The sequence below is a fragment of the Panthera onca genome, chromosome C1 (genome assembly GCF_046562875.1).
Source record: "Panthera onca isolate mPanOnc1 chromosome C1, mPanOnc1 haplotype 2, whole genome shotgun sequence".
NCBI classification, from domain to species: Eukaryota; Metazoa; Chordata; class Mammalia; order Carnivora; family Felidae; genus Panthera; species Panthera onca.
This window is the reverse complement of record NC_138346.1, coordinates 177,019,589-177,036,675: the sequence shown is the minus strand read 5'-3', so window position 1 is coordinate 177,036,675 and position 17,087 is coordinate 177,019,589. Positions and strand designations below refer to the sequence as shown.

The 17,087-nt window shown below is 43.4% G+C and overlaps 1 protein-coding gene across 3 annotated transcripts in view; it reads right to left on the bottom strand.

Annotated features, from left to right (window-relative positions):
- Nucleotides 1–13,957, bottom strand: part of USP24 (ubiquitin specific peptidase 24) — a 140,428-nt gene extending 126,471 nt beyond the window's left edge. For 2 of the 3 annotated variants that reach the window (XM_060624012.3, XM_078451879.2), the window contains exon 1: nt 13,387–13,957. In XM_060624012.3, the coding sequence (XP_060479995.1) occupies nt 13,387–13,707 (321 nt within the window). In that variant the 5' untranslated portion in view covers nt 13,708–13,957. The remainder of the gene's footprint in view (nt 1–13,386) is intronic. The other variant, XM_060624013.3, reaches the window with a different exon arrangement.
- Nucleotides 13,958–17,087: the final 3,130 nt, after the last annotated feature.

Sequence of the window (17,087 nt, the reverse complement as noted above, 5' to 3'; positions counted from 1 at the left end):
TTTTTTTTACATTGGGGTGACAAAAGAGGGATAAAAAATGAACATCTTAATAGCTTTACTTGAAAATAAACCCACTTAAATCAACAGTAACATCATTAATGATTATTATAGTGATAAATGAAACAAAAGAATCTGAAACAAAAACTAACAATAAAAATCCGTTTCCTGTTTTAATTCTACTGGAGCATGTTTTCTCTTTCTTCTCCAGAAACGATAATCTCTGCAAATAATCTTCTCCCTACTGAAGTAGAGCTCAATGAAGCCATGCAATAAAACCATAGAAAAACAGACTGGCAAACCGTCCTACCTAAGGCTAAAAAAAAGGCTTGCTTCTTCCAGCAGCCATCACGTTTTTTCCTGTGTTCAATATTTTTCTGTGCAAGCCATAGAAAAGTTTATAAAGCAAAGGGAGTGGTACTGCATACCAAAGTTGAAATTTAATGTGCTATTATGCACCAAAATGGTGCCCGTTTTAACGACGCTGGCAACAGTTCAAGAAAAGTTCCTTCCCACAAACTGTAAAACAAGATAAATCCCACAACAGAAATCTGTTATAGGACTCCCAAAATGTTTATGTTGCCTTCAAGCTATGGAGTAGGTTCTTTTAGGCAAGATTAGCTTTCAGATGCTATCTGATACTTGCAAATGAAGGAAAATGTGTTCCAGAATGGTGATGCAAACTACCTATTTTCCAGATCAGAATTTTTCACTTCATTTAGCACCTTCTATGTCAAGTGTTACCCTGAACGCTACAGGAAATACAGAAGATCAGACCCTGTCCTCAGAAGACTCACAATTCAGTCTGCATGACAAGTAAGTGAATAATTCCAACGGGAAAGATAAATGCTGTGGCAGGGGAATGTAAGGATCTCTATTCAAAGTCAAGGAGGGACTTTCAACCAGGAAAAACAGAACCATGAATGGGAGGAAAAATAATGGAAGGTATCAAGCCCAACCAGAAAACCAGTAGCAAACCTGATCAACAGTACATGTGGTATGTTAGCATTAGGATTGGCTGTACTGAAATAAGGAGGGCGTTCATTACTCTCCGTCAACCGCAAGCCTGTATGAAATCTACTTTGTAGAGAAAAGATGAAGTGCAGAGATCACAGAGGCAGTGCTGTGGACTAACTTCCATGGTCCAATATGACAAGAGGGGAAAAGGGGTAAGGAGGACACGCCAGGTAGGAGAAAAAGCACGCACACAGTCATTAAAAAAAAAAAAAAAAAAAACCCCTAGCATATTTAAAGGCTGGTTTTTTCAAGTTATTCTCTAAGGGTTAATCAATATACACTGTTTTATTTCTGTACTCATTAAGATATTTAATCTAAGGCACATATTATGCTGTTAGCATACTGATACCTTTCAAGGTATCATTAAAAATGTTTAATTTCAAACCTACAAGTGTATAACACATCCCATTGATATTTATTTAAAAAAACTTTTTTTAATGTTTATTTTTTAGAGAGAGAGAGAGACAGAGTATGAGTGGGCGAGGGGCAGAGAGAGAGGGAGACACAGAATCCAAAGCAGGCTCCAGGCTCCGGAGCTGTCAGCACAGAGCCTGACATGGGGCTCCAACCCACGAACTGTGAGATCATGACCTGAGCCAAAGTCGGATGCTAAACCGACTGAGCCACTCAGGCGCCCCCATCCCAGTTGATATTTATAATAAACACTGTATCTGATACGCAGAAAAAAAAAAAAAAGTTAAGGAAGAGATACACATGTAAAACAAATTAGGCGGTATACTGTTTCAAGACATTTGCATAGTGATTATTGAGCTTATTTTTAAGTACCCAGCGCATGTGTGCAACTGTGGGTGGACCAAGGATATCACTAATCCTGGTCAGCTATACAGGGATGCTAAAGTGGACAGACACAGACCTTCACAAGTGACAGCACTTACTCAACCTTCCCTTCTTCAACCCTTACTACCTTTTATAAACATCAATAACCACGGACATTAAAAAACACTGAATGAGAAAGCAAGACAAATACTTGGAGGGGGGGAAAATGAATCAAATATCAACTTTGCCCATGTAATGCAAACTAATACCTAACAAAGGAAATGGTGGTGATTAAAATACAGAGAGTTTAAGAGGAAGGATATATTAAAGATGACCTACAGTCAAAGACTTCCTCGTGTCAGAAGGACAGCGTGAAGAATACAAACTACACGCTGAAAGAGGCAGAAGGCTAGACTCCCTTCCTGACTTTGCTAATGATCCAGGGTCAAGGTCCTCATTCCTAAATTGGCAAGATTTAACACCACAAGATCCCCATGGTCCCTTCCAGCTGTGAACAAATCTTCCATTTTCATCCTTAAATTTACCACTTTCAGGGGTTTTTTTCTCGGAGTAGGGAGAGGGGCAGACAAGAAACACTCTCAGTTCTACAGATAATTTTTCTGTCTCATAAAGTGTATCTTGCTAAGCATTGTTGATATCTCTCTCCCACATTATAATCACTATGAACTGGGTGAATCTCTGGTCATCCTGCACCGATCCTCATCTTTGATCCCCCTTAACAAATGCTTAGAATTCCTCTATCACAGACATGGTTTATACTCAGCCATAAAAACCTCAAGAGTAATGAATAGCAAACAGGACCCACTTGTTACTCTGCACAGATGTAAGTGTATCTATACACATAACATGAACCAATTGTTTTTACGGCACACGTTACACACACACACACACAGGCCTGGCGTGATTTCAACACTTACAGTACCAACTGCCCAATAGATAACTGACATTTTCTCAAAAACAAGTATGATGTCGAAAGGATGAAACATAGGGTGATCTGTGCTACTGTAACTCCCCAAAACACTTCAAATGAGGCAGATATGAAAAGTAAATCTTACAAAATGAAAATTACTAATTTTTTTAAAGTATTTTAGGAAAGACAGTCCACTCCGACGTAAAACTGACCACAAAAACCAAAATACTAATAATAAACTAAGGACTTCTTATGTTACTAATCCCAGACAAGTTTTCATTTACATAGTTACTGCTATTTCTACCATCCCAAGTCTTTCTAAAATCAACACTGCTCTAGCTTTGAAACAGCCTCTTCTGTATGATCCACAACCATAAGGAATGTTTAGCCTGAAATCAGACCAGTTTCTAGAGTAATTTCTCATTTCTGGTAAAAACGCATACCTTCATGATTTTAGAACAAAAAGTAACAGAATTTGAAGGAAATAATTAGCACCATTCTTAGAAGAGGTCCTAGTTGAGAGAAACATCAACTACTAATATTAAACATCCAACAAGTAAATAAATACAAATTCTGTACATTCCATGGTGCTAAAGACGTATCACTTGAGAAAAATACCACTTGATTTCCGGGCAATGGATCCCACTATAAATCAAATTACCACAAAAGATTCTTGAGGCACTATTTAAATGCTTTTGATAGATGTAAGCTCTTTCATATTCAACCCCCGATTCTTCAAAGCCTCTAGTTTCTGAATTAGAACATCATGATGTATTCCACTTAGAGCACAAGAAATCTACCAGACTTCAAACTATCACAGAGAGGACACTATGTGTGACTGGTTCACCATTATATTCCCAACACTTAGCTAAGTGCCTAGCACACCATCACTGCTCAATAAAAACCTACGGAATCAAGGGCTGTTTTGGTAAATGGGCTATTTACTGTTCTGTTGCTCTAACAATTTTCAGCTGAATGTCTGTTTTTATCACTAGAATGTGAACTGTATCATTATTTCAGACGTATCTAGAGTTTTTATTGTGAGAACTCTTTAATTATCTTCCATTTAATAAGAATACCAGAAACAGCCATCCCACCGTCTTAAAATTGTGCAAAAAGACATGAGAGAGTACTGTCCATTAAAGTATATACGTGACAGAAAAAGTCGAGGGAGTGGAATGCTTCTTGGAAATAATGGATGAAATTGGTTTGGAGCCTACTAAGAGCCCAACGATCATGAGTAAAACTGCTTTAGGTCACAGGAAACAGGTTGACAAGGGAAGGCTGTGTTGGCCAGACACACATCTCTACTCCATACCTTTGGCAAAGCAAAACAAACAAAAACCCCTCTGCTCTAAAGACAGCTGGTTTCAAAATATAGTTGCAGACCTTTGAGGGTCTTTAAATGCTGGCAGATAATCTAAAGGCCAATTAAAACATACTGGAGTCATCCAAAAGAATATCCTAAAACCAATCAACAAGGCAAAATGCTGAGATACTCGGTGGCAGGGGAGAGCATGCAAAAAAAAAAAAAAAAAAAGAAGAAGAAGAAAAAAAAGAAAAAACCCCACTGAACAGAAACTCTATTAAAGCTTAATCTCTGACTCAAATTTGGAAAGTCCTACTGAATCACATCTTCCAAGCCATGGTTTTCTTAGAACTAAAAATAATTGGAAACTAATAAGTAGATAATCAAATATGAATTCTAGGTTAAAAGAAAATTGTTCCCAGTGATATGCTAGGAAATAGTAATCTTTTTTTTTTCTACATTTTAATTAGATAAAACACAAATGAAACAATAGCACAATTATAAAATAATTTTGGGGTCTAGGCAAAATTTTCCTAAGACTCACAAAATACTTTTTTTTTTTTAAAGCTATTTCCATTTTAATAAACACCATAGTTTGGTTGGTCTTTTTAAATAAAGTTTATATACGTTTTTAAAGCTCATTAAAAATTCGTTTTTTAAAAGTTTATTTATTTTGAGAGAGAGGAGAGGGGGAGGGGCAGAGAGAGAGAGAGAGAGAGAGAGAGAGAATCCCAAGCAGGCTCTAGTCTGTCAGTACAGAGCCCGAAGTGGGGCTCAATCTCATGAACCATGAGATCATAACCTGAGCTGAAATGAAAAGTTGGATGCTTAACTGAGTCACCCAGGAGCCCCTAAAATTTTTTTTAATTGAGAAATATAGTAATCCCATTAGCCCAAATAATAGTATTAATACCTTAGCACCAGCTTACTTTAAACATTAAGCGTATATATTTACATACGCTGTTATCTGAGAGGCCTCTTCGCTTTTAATTTCTCAAAGAAGTCAATGAATGAAAAAAATTAACTACAGATCTAGTCCAAGATCACACTATTTTACAGATGAGAAAATGCAGACTCGGGGGCAAACTGACTTGCCCAGTGGAAGAGTTAGCAAGCAACAGAACCCTGAACAAAAGGTACCATCTCCCAAACCACAGGTTCAATCCTCTTTCCAGTATCATTTGACTTTTTATTTCATTTAAAATTTTCTTTCCATTCATTCGTCACTCTATCCAATCAAATATTGTGAGCTGGGGTGCCAGAGACAGAGAGATAAAACGAGACCTGTTCCTCAAGCCTAGTGGAAAAACAGATACATGTAAGGTAAACATAACTTTTTTAACTAAAATATGACCACCACTTTACTTTTGCCTTAAAGAGATATGGCACTGGAGCTAACAAGAATGAATTGGTGTTAGTCAGGCAGATGGAGACTGGAGATTAGGAGAGCGAGTGGGCCAAGAGATGGCCCCTGAACTGCAAGGGAGAACACAAAACTGGGAAGTCAGGAGATAGGAACAGATGGGTAAGAATGGAGACCTTGAAAGAAAAGAAGTTTGCATTTGGATTTTACCTAGAGAAGATGAGGAAGCACCAAACATTTTTGAGCAAGGTTATCATGGGATTAAAATTTGCATTCTAGAGAGATCATTCTGGTGCCAGTGAGTGGCAGAGAGAAAAGGTAAGAAAGGAATAGAACACAGAGCAGTAACAGTGGGGATAGACAGAAGAGGCAGGAGAGATATTTAGAGAATTAATAGGCTATACAATAAGAAAAGAAAAGAAAGAGTCCCAGAATAAATTAAACAATTGCTAGATGATGTTGCCATTTGCAGTGTGGAATACCTTGAAAATTTCTAGGATCTGTAATAGATTTTAAATCGTTACCAAAATGCTTCACTCTAGATTTCCAGCTACAGGTTTCAGAAAGCATTTCAGTTTTCCACCAAAATTGACAATGTAGAGGTGAGAAATGAGGGGGGTGGGGGGGAATGCTGACCTGTTTTTGATAAGCTGGATTCTTAAAAGCACACAAAGCAGAAACTGGAAAGTCTTGACAACAGAATATCTAACCAATAAGTCTTTCTGAAAAAGATTTTAATTTCAGAAACCATTCGGAAACTTATGATAAAGAATGCACTGGGGCATCTGGGTGGCTCGGTCGGTTAAGCAACTGACTTAGGCTCGTGGTTCGTGAGTTTGAGCCCCGTGTCGGGCTCTGTGCTGACAGCTCAGAGCCTGGAGCCTGCTTCGGATTCTGGGTCTCCCTCTCCCTCTGCCCTCCCCTCCTTGCACTCTGTCTCTCTCTCTCTCTCTCTCTCAAAAATAAACATTAAAAAAAATTTTTTTTAAAAAAGCACCATGCCTTTTACTCAGTTTTTTGGTTTTTTTTTTTAGCAAAATATTTCTAACACAAACACCTTAAACTTAAGTGAAAGCATATCAAATAGTGTCAACTGAATTTTATAACACAAATAACTGGCTGTGATACCACAGAAAAGCAAACCGGGGTCTGGAACAAGGAAGCTCATCTTTAGAAGTGAGAAGACTTGGGTGGGCACCTAAGAGGTTATTTATGTGTTAATATTTATCTGTAAGAGGAAAATCAAATCTTCAACGCAGTCCTACCAAAAGATTCCACAGAACTCTGCATCACGGCTGAAGCATTTCAATTTCTGGAAAGATTACCAGAATAATATTTCGACTTAATTGTGTTAGCTCTTCTCTTCAGAACAAACAAAAATAAACCAAATGTACAGCTATATGTTCTATTAACCAGCTTAAAGTTAAGAGCTAACACCAAGTAGACTCCACTTCCCTTACACACACACACACACACACACACACACACACACGCACACACACAATGTAAGCCAATGGTGGAAGCCAGGTTTCCCATTGCTGGATAGAGAAGTGAACTCACAAACATACCATAAAAACAAAAAGGCTACAAAACGCTTTGCCAAAAACTCACCATAGAGATGATCAACACTAAACAATAAATAATACCTCCTACTGCTAACATGCTAATTAACAAGTAATTTTCATAAATCCAACTGTGAGTAAAAAATGTTCCAATACTAAGCAATAAAAATTCTTATGATACTAATGAGAATGAGAATTACTAACTTAAAAAAGAAACTAAAACACCCTAGGAGGAAGGTGAGAGAAAACATTTATTCTTTTAAAAATGAAGCACAACCTTCTTAGCAGGGCCTTAGCAGTCCAGAGCCCTTCCATTGAAATGCCCCATGTGTCTGAATTTCCAAGGCACCTGAAGCTTACTTCCTCATGCGCCCAACTTTCTTCTCCTTTCCTTCTCTTGGTTAAAAACTAAAACCTTGCTAAACTGTACTCCACATTCCTGACCCATTTTTTTTTAAGTTTATTTATTTCTTTTGAGAGCAAACGTGCATGCGGCAGGGGCTGGGGGAGAGAGAGACAGAGAGACAGAGACAGAGAGAGAGAGAGAGAGAGACAGAGACAGAGACAGAGAGACAGAGAGACAGAGAAAATACCAAGCAGGCCCTGTGTCCAGCGCAGAGCTCAATCTCATGACCCTGGGATCATGACCTGAGCTGAAATCAAGAGTCAGACACTCAACTGACTAAGTCACCCAGGTGCCCCTTCCTGACCCTTTTTTTTTAATGTTTATTTATTTATTTAGAAAGAAAAAGAGAGCTCGCATGTGCTCCAGCATGCGCAAGCAGGGGAGGGGCAGAGAGAAAGAAAGAATCCCAAGCAGGCTCTGCGCTTAAAAGACTGAGCCACCGACACTGGGTGTTGTATGGAAACCAATTTGACAATAAATTTCATATATTGGAAAAAACAAACAAACAAAAACTGAGCCACCGAGGTGCCCCAGCGACCCTTCCTAAACGGCATACTGGAACCTTTTCTTGAGTGCAACATCACTAAGACCAGCCATCCTCTGGGGTCACGGAGCACACAAAGCTGTTTTATTTGGCCCTGTACACACGGGCCGGCCTGCTTTGGGTGGGCCCACGTTTCAACTTTTCCTGTCCCCTCCTGTACCACTGAACTGCTACCTGTCACTTCTCACTACTATCAAATATGGTTCCCTCTAAATGCTCATCGCCTCATGTTGGGACTGCAACAAAACCTCTTCCAATTTGCTAGGACGTGGAATAACAGCATTTGCATGAACTATGTTTTTTTAAAAGAAGTTAAAACAATAAATGAGTGAAGCGCATGTAGTGAACACACTGAATGTGGGGGCATGTTTTGCAATGGCTCAATGTTACGTATTTACGTGTCTACTTACTTCTCTCCGGGTTCAAATGTGAAAATTTCCTGGACAACTGAACTCTAGATATAAACAGTATTATTGGACTAAATCTTTCTAACTATAGTTCTTATCAGAAGTGAAAACTTTTCCTCTTCATACTCTGATTCAAATAAAATCAATGTTATATGGTACCTGGCAGTAAGTACGGAAGTATGCAGTACACTGATATCTGCTATTTAAGTTGTATTAAAGTTGAAATCCTTGCTTCAAATTGTTAAAACCGAAACATCTACTTTTCTACCATCGCGACTGGTTTCCAATTTTAAGCTAACGGCACCATTATGCTGTATAAAACTGTCACTACCTCCTATGATTCTGCTAGAACTGCACTCACCAACACACAAAAGGTGCTTCCTTTGTGCCAAATTACACTCGTTCTAACAGCATATGGCCAGGTAATTATAAGGTGAGAAGCCAACTGTTAGATGAACTCATAGGCCTAATTCCCAAAGGAGATTCGTATACTGGATTATAAGGAAATACTTATTTCAAAAATTAGGCTATGCTAATTAACCTTGCAGATTCCCTATTTTTATGTCATCACTTTCAACCAATTTTTTGGAATTAGTTTACTTCTTAGTTTAAAATCTGTATATGGATTCTTCTTTTTCCTTTTTTTTTTAATTTACCAAATCATATTTGATATTTACCCCACACTCAAATGTAGCAGGATTGTTTTATTTGAGGAATATGAATTTTAAAATAAATAATATAAGCACTGATGATACTAAAATTTTAATTCATTTAGAACTATCACATACTATCAAAGGAAAAAAAAGAGGCAGAAATGAGGTAAGTTAAAGAACTACAAATTAATGTGATTTAGATATACTGGAACAGGACCAACTTTGGGGCTTTAATTAAAAAAAAGAAAGAAAGAAAGAAAGAAATATAGACAGAAATCTTACAAATACTTTTCACAAAATACCCCCAGAAGTTAGGTCCACATTAAAAAAGGAACAAAATAAGAATTTACCAATATTTGTCAGATCACAGTATTAAATGTCACTTCTGGGAATATTATCACAGAACTAGACAGTGAAGAAAGGTATTTCTTGCTGTTAGCTGATATCTCCTTACAAAAAAAAAAAAAATCCATTTTCAGTATTTTCTAAAAAATAAGACAATAATGAATAGAGTACGTATCGCAATTGTTCAATTGTCTCAAATGCCCACAACAGCACCTGGTTGATTCCTACTGATCCCATGGACCAGATCAAGGATCACAATGCTTAAGGGAGAGATTCTCCCAGCTCTGGGAAGGAGAGAACCAGAGGGCATGCCCTTAGTAGTGGCCATCAGGGTAAGAAACAGGAAAAAATTCTGAGTGGGGGTGATAAACATCTGGATAAGTTACTTAGGGCAGCTGTGAGATTCCATTTTCCTAAATAATAGAACAAACTCTTATCTGCCTTCGGCAGGTTTTGAAGTAATGCTATTCAGAATCAAAACTGGGTAGTTTCTCAAAGTCCCTTCCAGACACTGAGCCCATGAATCCCGTGTACCCAACAATACTCGTAGCGACCAAACACAACATGTGTGAAGCAACACCTTTACTTAATTGGAGGATATGGCAAAGGTGGCTTTCTGAGCAGTTTCATGTGTTCTGGTACATTATCTGGGTGGGTTGGTTTTTTTTTTTTTTTTTGCCCCCTGTTAGCTATCTGGGTGTTTTTTATCTGCATTCTTCTTGCTTCTCCTGAACCAGAAGTTAACTGCTTTTATTTTCCAAAATTTAATTTTTATACCAAATCCTAATTACGGCATGGGCCCAAATTACTAAACTGATTGCCCTAACTAACTACATGACCTTGGGAAGTCGCTTCTTGTAAAATGAGAGGCTTGCACTGAGAGCCACTAGAATGTAACCTTCACCTTCACTATCTACTCCCACGCCCCCCCCCCACCCACCCCCCCCCCCCCCCCCCCCGCCCAGGGGACACTGAAGGCACTGAATGTTTACTGCCTGTTTCCAAACTACAAAAACAAATGTAATCCTTTTTTTCTTTTTTAACGTTTATAATTTAATCTGTTTATCCCTAAAACGTTCTGAAGAAGACACTAAAACTGAAATTTCCTGTGCACCAAAAATAACTTTACAGAATTTAAAATAAGGTACTCATTTTTTAAGAAACAGAACAGGTAGGTTCTATAAGAGCTGATGAACGTCAGCCAGTTTGTTACACTTCCCTTGTCTTCCTCCCCATTAAGCCACTGCTGTAGCCTGACCCTTCTTCATCTGAAAGGAAGGCAGTGGGAGGGAGACAGTGCACGGGCCATGCAGTGAGAAGGCCTGAGTTCTAGATCCGTTTCTTCCATGAACTGGTTCTGTGGGGACAAGTCACTTCCCCTTTGGGCCCTGCCAGGCTGTTTGTTTAAACAAAAGAGCTGAACAAATTCTTAATTTCTGAAGTCTTCCACCCTAAAGATCTATCATCCTTTCATTCCACTCATTATTCTACTCCTAATGCCTTGATTCAGTGCTTGCCATCATTCCTAGCCTAGTTCCCCAGCCTCAAAATCGTCTTTTTCCCTCTTAATTTTTCTTTCTTATGCTAAAATGAAGCCGATCCTAAAACCATGAGGAGAGCAGAGTAAAAAAAAGCACACTGTCTTTGAAGCCCTAAGAGCACCAGGTTCAAGAGACTGCCACGAACTAATCGTCTCTCTCAAACAGTGATGTTATTAACAACCTCACTGAGGACTAAAAGAATGTATAGTAAAGCATCTGCTACAGTGCCTGACATGCTGGAGATGCTCAACAACAATCAGCATCCTTCCCAGGATCAAAAGCCTCAGTTTCCTACTGTCTACAGCAAGGATGACCACCCAGCTAGCTGCACAGGTGACAGGCAGAAGATTTGTAAATCTAGAGGCAGAAATTGGGTTAAACGTTCTCAACAGGCTCCCCATGTGCCTGCAAAGTGTCTGCTCGTAGCCCGCCAGTATGCTTCTGGGTAAAGCAGCCTCAGCCAGGAGCCCCTCCTGAACTCTCCAAATCAATGGTGCAGCCTCCCCAGGCCAAAAATCCCCGGGTCAAGAGGAAATGAAAACTTGACACAATTCTTCGAAAAGATAAAGATTCCCTGGATTTTACTTAAAATCAAACTCCTCTGCCCGTTATTCATGTGAAAAGATGCCAGTCCCATTTCTTTGCACTTAAATCTATGGACGGTACAGCTGATGCTGAAGTACCACCAAGCATCGTTTAATTTGATTTTTCAATTACAGACAATTACAAGGTGTGACAAAAGAAACAAAGAATAAGATTCCTCACAAAATGAGGATACAATGAACATCATAGTTATACAAATACTTGCAGAAAAAGCGACGGCTTTCTCCTTGATTGCAAAACTGGGTCAAAACTGGAATGAGCAAGTAGGGGAGTGATGGGGACTTGCAAAGAGAAGCTCATTTCTTAAAGTGACTTAAGTACACTTACTTAATAATGTGGGATTATTTCCCCAAATCAGGAATAATAACAATCTTTACTTTCACACACTAGTCAATCATATAACTGAGTTACAGGCTAGTTAAGGGCGACCAATCACGTGTGTGGAAGTCTGGGCACCTAAGAAATCTTGTGAAGAAACCGGTTTTTTGAAGTGCCACCTTCTCCCCCCAAGTGACTTCAGCCCGAGCAACTGCTGCAAAAGCATGTAATTAAAAGGCTATAACATAATTTAGGGAAAATGCTTTCAGAAGGCTTAGCTTCATTAAGAATTATGCAAATTCAAGTCTCTGTTTTAAAAACACAAGCCCACTAATCTGAGATCTGTGAGATCTGCGCACTTCTGGGATTGGGCCAAGCTGCTCTCTACCTGACCCTCAAAATGCACTATTCAATGAATCTGACCAAAATTCTTCAGGTGAGCTGCCATTTTCCTGCAGAGCAATTATTTCACAAGCACTGGTGTTTCTGGTTGATCTCTTTTAAAATTGCAGTTAAAGTCGGTTTTCCTCCCCATGGTCTTTGCTCACATCCCCAACCAAACAGGCCTGATTTTCTCCACCCAGACTTGAGATCTGTGATCAGAGCCATTCGCTTAGATGGAACCCTTTCTCCTTAACAGATGCCTCCACTCCTCCCATTTCTGTCCCACCGTGTCCCCTGTCCCTCTGCACAGCACCCTCAGTATGACTGCAATCCCTTTTCCCCTCTACTTTTCCCTCATTCCTGACCTTGCCTGTGACCCGTACTTTCCTTGCCCAGACCTGGTCCCAGCTTCATCCTTCAATTCCAGGCCTCTTCAGCTTCGATTCCCAACCTGGCCTCTTGCTTCTAACCTCCTCAGTCCAATCCCCACCTGGCCTTATTAACGTCAATCCCCCCAACCCAGACCTTATTGCACGTAGCCCCCTCCCCCGCCTGCCTTATATCAATTCCTCTCCTCCCTGGTCCCTACCAGCCCCTCTTCATTTTTTAGACCCTGTCCAATCTTCCCTCTTTCCGGCCCTTGGCTAAAACCCCAACCCCATTCCTAACCCCAGCAGTCCTCCTCTGACCCTAGCAAAGGCCACTACTCTGGCTGGCCCATCCCACTTTTTCTCAGACCCTGAACCTGGTGCCTCCCCTACTCCTTCACTAAAAGCCGGTGCCACGAAATTGCAGCCCCCAGCCCGGCCTACGAGTATCCCATTTCTGACCCCTCACACACGCGCCCTCCCCATCACACACTCCAGGCTGGCGCGTCGATCCTCCCGCATCGCAGATGCACGCCTTGGACCCTCCTTCCCATCGCCGGCCGACCGGCCCTGCGGCGTGCAGAGCCCGAAGCCCACGAGACCCCCTCCCCACCCTGCCGCGCAGCCCTGCCCCGCGTCCCTTAAGGCCCATTCAGCCCCTCCGGGAGGGGTCCCTCTCCCCACTTGACCCCGGCCCGGTGACCTCCGCCCCCGCCGGGCCCGGGACTCCATTCTCTCCGTTTCCGAGCCAACCCCCGCCCCAAACGCCCTCCGCACTCCCAGCCCAGTGGGGTGTGTCCCCCGTGCCCGCGGAACTCCAGCCGCTGGCCTCTCCCGCGGGGTCACGGTCGCCCTCCTCACCTCGGCGTCCACCACCTCGTGGTAGGCGGGCGGGGGGTCGAAGCCGCCGCCACCCCCGGTGCTCCCGCCGCGGGAGGGGCCGCCGCCGCCGTCGCCGCCGCCGTCGCCCCGCGAGCCCCCGCCGGGCCCGGGGCTGGGGCCGCCGCCGCTGTCCATGGGCTCGTAGCCGCCGTAGTCGAGGCCCGGCCGCTCGTTGGTGAGCAGCGCCACGGCCTCGTTGATGTCGTTCTTGGCCAGGCGCAGGGCCTTGCGGATGGTGGCGGGGTCCGAGAAGCCCATGCACAGCAGCGTGGTCATGTGCTGCTCCTCCTCCGATTCCATGGCTCGGGCCTCCGAGCCGCGCCGGCCGGCGAGCGGCGAAGCTGCGGCTCCCCGGCCTGGCGGGCCGCGCGGCGCTGCTTCCGCGCCGCTCCCGCGCCCGAGCGGGCCCCTGCGCTGCCGGCCTGCGCGCTCCGCTGCCGCCCGGCCAGGCTGGGCGCGGGCGTGGACGCCGGGAGCCGAGCGAGGGCGGTGGGGCGCTCAGGCGCGGCGGCGGCCCGGCCCAGCCCTGCGCGCCGCCATGTTGGCCTCCTCCTCCGCCTGCGCCTCCGCCTCCGCCTCCTCCGGCCCGCGGGGCCGCGCCTCCGCTCCCGGAAGCGGCCCGGGCCGCCCCAGGTTCGCCGAGGACGGGCGCGGGTGTTGGGGGGGGCTTTTTTTTTTTTTTTTTTTTTTTTAATTTAGACAGCAAAGGGAGGGGCCGCGCCGCGGAGCGTACTCTGGGGTGAAAGGGCCGCGCAGACACCCGGGCGCAGGCGAGGGAGGGTCCTCGGCCGTCGCCACCGCCCGCCTATTTCTCCGGCAACAGGTTCCCGCGGGAGCGGGACGGGTGGAGGCGAGGTGCCCTTCGCTGCGCGGAACGTCCCCGAAGTCCCCCGAGCCGTCCGTGCGGCCCAGCCCCGACGGCGGTCCCCTCGCACCCCGAAGCTGCTCAGAGCCCCCGCTGGACTCCTCTCCCGGCCTCGCTCGCCCCCGCGCGCCCGAGACGCACCCCAACCCGGGTGGGATTCATTCGGCCGCGGCTGCACTTCGCCGCCAGCCCGGCCTGAAACGCGCGCCGCAGTCCCAAAAGAAATTCGCCCCAAACCACGGAAATTGGCCCGCCGCGCTGCCTGAAATACACCCCAACGCCCTCCTCAATTCATGCCCACACAGGGCACATCGGTCCACCGGGGCCGAAAATCACCCCCACGCAACCCGACCCAGATCCCTCCAGCTCTCACTGAAACTTCCCCAACCTTGCTGAAATGGATTCCCAGCCCTCGCTGAAGGTTCCTATCGTCACTGGCCACCTGCCCCTCACCAAACCCCACCGTATTCCACCAAACTCTTAACACTGAAATCCCCTGGGCGTCTGAAACGTATTTTTACGAACTCCGAACCCCAGCGCTAGCGAAAACCTCCGAAAAACTCAGACTGCCTCACATGGCCAGCCACAGACTCATTCGAACTCCTTGGACCTGTGCTCCCCTCCTGATGCTGACCCACCTACTCATACTACTGTATCTCTTGGCTCCGGACTCTGTTTCTGCCTTTTGAAGGAGAACCCTGCCCCCTCTGCTTCTGCCCTTTACGGGAGGACCCCACCGCTGTTCGTTTCTCCCTTTAAGCACTCATTCCTCTTCCCTTTGAGGCCTATTTGCCTTGCTTTCTTTTTCCACCTTTAACATTAGCCCCCAGGGGCTGCGTCTTTAGTTTCCTTGACTCCACTGTCCAAGCCTTGGCCCTTGCTCCTTTCCCCCTTCAGTTTCCTTTAATTCATGCTTCTAGGTTCTTTCCCCACCATCTCCCAAGATCCTGATGTCTTTTCTTTACCTCACTACGTATTTAACTCAGCTTATCTCCTAATGCCCTCACCCTCGTTTCTTCCAGAACCCTGAAGTCCGCTAACCTTTCTCATCCCATCAAACCCCTCCCTGTGACAACCCAGCACTTACTGAAATCTCCACCTGTCCCAAATCTTAAATTAGGGTCGGTACCCAGAAAATTCTCTGCACTCTGTTAGCACCTCTTCCCCTGGACCACAGAACCCTTCTTGCCTATTACTTGCTACCTATATTTTTAAACACCAACAATTTGATTTCCAGGGTGAGTTCATCGCTGTTTACATTTAAATGAAGTGACTACATTTGTTGTATACTGATTAAAGGTTGTATTGTGGAACAAAGGCTAGGCCTTATCCCCAAAGGAAGTAAAGTCAATTTGTGAATGGAAATAAAACAAATCCTTCTTACATTTCTTAAACAGTAACAACAACAACAACAACAACAACATCAACAACAACAAAAGAACCTACCAGGGAAGAATGCCTGGAACTGAATCAGGTTCCAGGGTAGGTATTGAAATAAAATTTTACTAAGTGGCATTAACTTTCAAGTACCTCAATGGTGCTTAAATATTTATGTGTGGTATATGAGGACCAAAAGTAATGTAAATGAAACCAAGTAGCCGATCATGAAGTATACGCCAAGATACTTCATTTATTCAACAAATATGTGCTATTTATCAGGAACCAGGTACTGTTCTTGGCACTGGTGATGCAGGGCTAAACAAAGCTGACAAAATTTGATGATGGAAAAGTGATGGCATTCATTTTCGCCCGGTGTCTGACGAGGTAATTCGGTGACCAAATTAAGAAACGGATTACAAGGGGGGAATAAGTAACAGGTAAAGGGAAAAATTGTTTGCCACTGAGATTTGAGACAGAACCCAAGAGGTAATGAGACCGAGCCGGCCAATTCAGATGGCACATAAAAAGACTCATCAACAGTGGCAGGTTTATAGAACATGACAGAGGGAGCTGTGCCGAGCTGAGAAGAGGAAGCAGAGAAAAACAAAGTCTGTGATAAAAACTGGAAAGGAGCCACAAAAGGCTACAAAAAACAAGGAAGGCCATTTTTGAACCGGATCCTGGAGTGGCTGAAAAGCCAGAATGTCATTTGAGGATGCAAATAGTTGTAATCACACTTTTTTGCATGTAAGAAAGCAAGTGAGGCCTTAAACCCTATCGAATTGGGATAATAGGGGACGGGCCTGTGGTGTGAGTAGTCATGCTTTCACTCACATTTTAATTTTTATTGCAGTAAAATCTTGAAAATGTTATAAGGACTAAAAAATTTTAAATAACATTCAGTTCACATTTATCCTTCTCTAGAATCTTCTAGAAGAAAAAAAAAAAAATAGCCAGGTCTTGAAGAGAGGTATGATGAACTGTGTGGAAGACAAAATATGAGGGCTTTCTAATATTAACAGGTAATTTTAAAAATATTTAGTGAGGGTTTATTTTGAACCAGGCTGAGGACTAGAGAGACAACTCTAGGTGTCTAGGGAGCAAGACTAGAGAAAAAAAGACTAGAGAACAGGACACAGTTCCTGCCCTTTTAGAACTTGCTGTCTTTAAAGGGAGACAGACAATAAAGGAGTAATCATAAAGAGTGATAGGTGCTTTGATAGGGAAGTTCAAGATGTAAGGGGCAAATTTCTTGCCTTCTATGGGGGTAAAATTACCGAGCGTAGGAAATCTGGAAAATTTTCCGGAGGGTATTTAAACTATAATCTGCCAGGAAGTAGGAAAGCCAGGAAAATGAATATGAGATGAAAAGAGAGCGATCCAAAGACTGCAACAGTATGTGCGAAGGTCCTGGAGTGAGTAAGGGGAAAGCAAC